This window comes from Arachis stenosperma, chromosome 1 (genome assembly GCF_014773155.1).
Source record: "Arachis stenosperma cultivar V10309 chromosome 1, arast.V10309.gnm1.PFL2, whole genome shotgun sequence".
NCBI classification, from domain to species: Eukaryota; Viridiplantae; Streptophyta; class Magnoliopsida; order Fabales; family Fabaceae; genus Arachis; species Arachis stenosperma.
The window spans coordinates 135,164,875-135,167,692 of NC_080377.1; the positions used below are offsets into that span (position 1 = coordinate 135,164,875).

General features: G+C 27.1%; 1 protein-coding gene across 1 annotated transcript; it reads left to right on the forward strand.

Annotated features, from left to right (window-relative positions):
• The first annotated feature begins 436 nt into the window (after positions 1–436).
• Positions 437–1,964, forward strand: LOC130946153 (transcription factor PRE3-like). Its single transcript, XM_057874832.1, has 2 exons — positions 437–689; positions 1,685–1,964. Exons 1-2 carry the CDS (start codon positions 567–569, stop codon positions 1,832–1,834), a joined length of 273 nt encoding a protein of 90 aa, XP_057730815.1. The 5' UTR covers positions 437–566; the 3' UTR covers positions 1,835–1,964.
• The last annotated feature ends 854 nt before the right edge of the window (positions 1,965–2,818 follow it).

Below are 2,818 nucleotides of genomic sequence, written 5' to 3' on the forward strand. Positions count from 1 at the left end.
CTCTGTTTCATGACCTACACACACTCAGAAAAGTGAAATTAAATTAAAGACCTGTATATGGCGTAATCTCTATTACTAGTACTACTAATAAAGCTATTTTATTATTTGTTTTTTCTAGCTAGCTATAGCTTCTCTCTGATCTCTCGTACCCAGCTACTACCCTCAAATCCGATCGTATTCTATTTAAATAGCAGCTGTGCACTCTCCTCTCTCTCCCATGCATTACTCTACTCTACTCTACTGTTCATCACTCTCACTCTCACTCCCCACTCTATCTCTTTATATAGTTATATACACATACTCTACTCTACTCTACCCTAATTATTTTTGTCCCCAATAATACTTTATTAGAATTCCCTGTTTTTTTCTAGCTAGCTAGTTAGTTCACATCTTCCTTTTAATTTCTCTTAATTACCTAGCTCATTCATTCCCTACATACACCTATTAAGTAATATATAATTATATATTGAAGAGGTTATTTAATTAACTTAATTTATATAGATACGTATTGTATTGTTTGAATTTATTTGGTTGGTTTGAAGTAATTAGAAAATAAGAAAAGAATAATGTCTAGCAGAAGGTCAAGGCAGCCAAGTGGTTCAAGCAATATCAGTGACGATCAGATAAAGGATCTTGTCTCCAAGTTACAGCAGCTTCTTCCCGAGATTCGCCATACACGCACTGACAAGGTTCGTTTCTTTAATTTCTCTTTCATTATTTCTCAAATATATATGCAAATGAGAAAATATAAGAGAATAATGCTTTTTCTGTATACAAATCTATCTCACCCTTAGCTTATTCATATAATTAATCAATAACCGCTTATTAATTACTCAAACTCATCAAATAATCACTGTATATTTAATTAATTTAACTGAGCTATATATATATATATATATATGGTTTCCTGTTCTCCTTCAGTTCAACGTAACTTATTCTGCCGACTTTCTTTTTCTTTTCTTTTTTTTGTGATTTTTTATAAATGAAAGCTAGTTAGCTAGTATAGCAACAAATCTTTCTTTCTTGTAACTCTTGAATGATACTATTGTTTATGATGGTTGGTTGTTATCGTGAAATATTACTTTTATATTTTATGATGGAATATGGTAATAAATTATTGAAAAAGAATAAATAATTCATGAATAATTATTTTTGAATAGTTCGAGCTTAATTAGTCTAAATTCATCTTATTTAATATTTTATTAATATTAAATAAGATGAATTTATACTATTTTTAACTAAATATTTTATTATCAAATATATCATTTTTTATACTTTACAGTACATAAAAGCTAAATTCTAAATTTATTATAGTATTGTTACTTCTTCGATTTAAACCTCTTCTTCTTTACCTTTTCCTACCTTTAAACCTGCCGAACATTTAATTATAACATCTTAGTCATTCATCTAACTAAGGTTAAGTTGTAGACAAAGAAAAAGCATAAAAATATTATTAATTCAGATCTCTCTTTATATATATATAAGTCAAATTACATTTTATAAAGTATAACTGTAGCAGAAGGTTCAAGTAACCAGGCCGATTAACTTGGTCAACTCGATCCAACCAATTTAAATTGAACCAGATTATTATTATTATTATTTCAAATGCTTCATACGTCATTATATTCAAAAGTAAAGTGCATATATTAAAGTGAGTAACGTAAATAAGAATAATGCATTTCAGGTGTCATCTGCGAAGGTGTTGCAAGAAACATGCAACTATATAAGAAGCTTACACAGAGAAGTTGATGATCTTAGCGAGCGTTTGTCGGAGTTGTTGGCAACAACTGACACCGCCCAAGCGGCATTGATTAGAAATTTACTTCTCCAGTAGTAGATCCTTAATTATTATTATAATTAATAATTATTATCCATAGTCTTTTCATCAATTTTCTTTTTTATTTTTGTAATTCTCTTCTCAGTACTAGATTTTACTTTTGTTAGTTATATATTTTTCTGGACATTTACTCGAACCCTTTTTAGTAGGTCAAGAGTATTGTACTTTTTAATGCATGGTTAGATATTTTACCTAAAATCTCGATTTAAATCTTAAAACTTTTAATATTATAATTTTAAATAATCCTATCGATTTAATAAAAATTTATATTAAATTTAATAATTTATAATTTAAATTTTATATTTTATATATTTAATTTATTTTTTTAATTTTACTTAAAATCTCGATTTTTCTTTGTTGAATTCTATCATATATTTTCTATATTTTATACGAATAATTTAGATTTATAAAAAATTGTTCTACTTGATTAATTTATTATGTTGAGAGTTGTTACACATTTAAATATTTTTGGTAATCAAATTTAATTAAGTTGATCTAAACCCAACAAAAATTATTTTCATTATATGTAGCGTGTACACATGCGATTCATTAACACAAACGAAATTCCGCTTCACTTTGTGTTTGTTATTTGTGCGCCTCTTCTTTCTTCTTCTATTGGTGATGTTGTTGCTATGTTTTTTTTTGTTTTTTCTTCTCCTCCTCTTTTTCATATTATTGTAGCTATTTATTTTTCGTTTTTCTTTGATATTTTTTTCTTCATTTTCTTGGTTTTATTCCTCTCAAGAGAGTAAATCAAAAAGAATTTTGAGAAAATAAAATAAGAAGGAGAATATGAAGAAGAAAAGATGAAAAAGGAGAAGAAGAAAAAGACGAAGCGGAAGATAAGGAGGTGGAGAAGGAAAAAGAGTTTTGAATTGTACAAGACAACGAAACCAAATGCACCGAAATTATATATTGATTATTATGACACAATTAACTCAGAAATGTACCGAAATTACATGATTTTTTGAGTTTATAGAA

Coding starts and splice junctions, on each gene's coding strand:
- LOC130946153 (XM_057874832.1), top strand. CDS start 567: ATGTCTAGCAGAAGGTCAAGGCAGCCAAGTGGTTCAAGCAATATCAGT. Junction 690..1,684: donor GCCATACACGCACTGACAAG/GTTCGTTTCTTT, acceptor AATGCATTTCAG/GTGTCATCTGCGAAGGTGTT.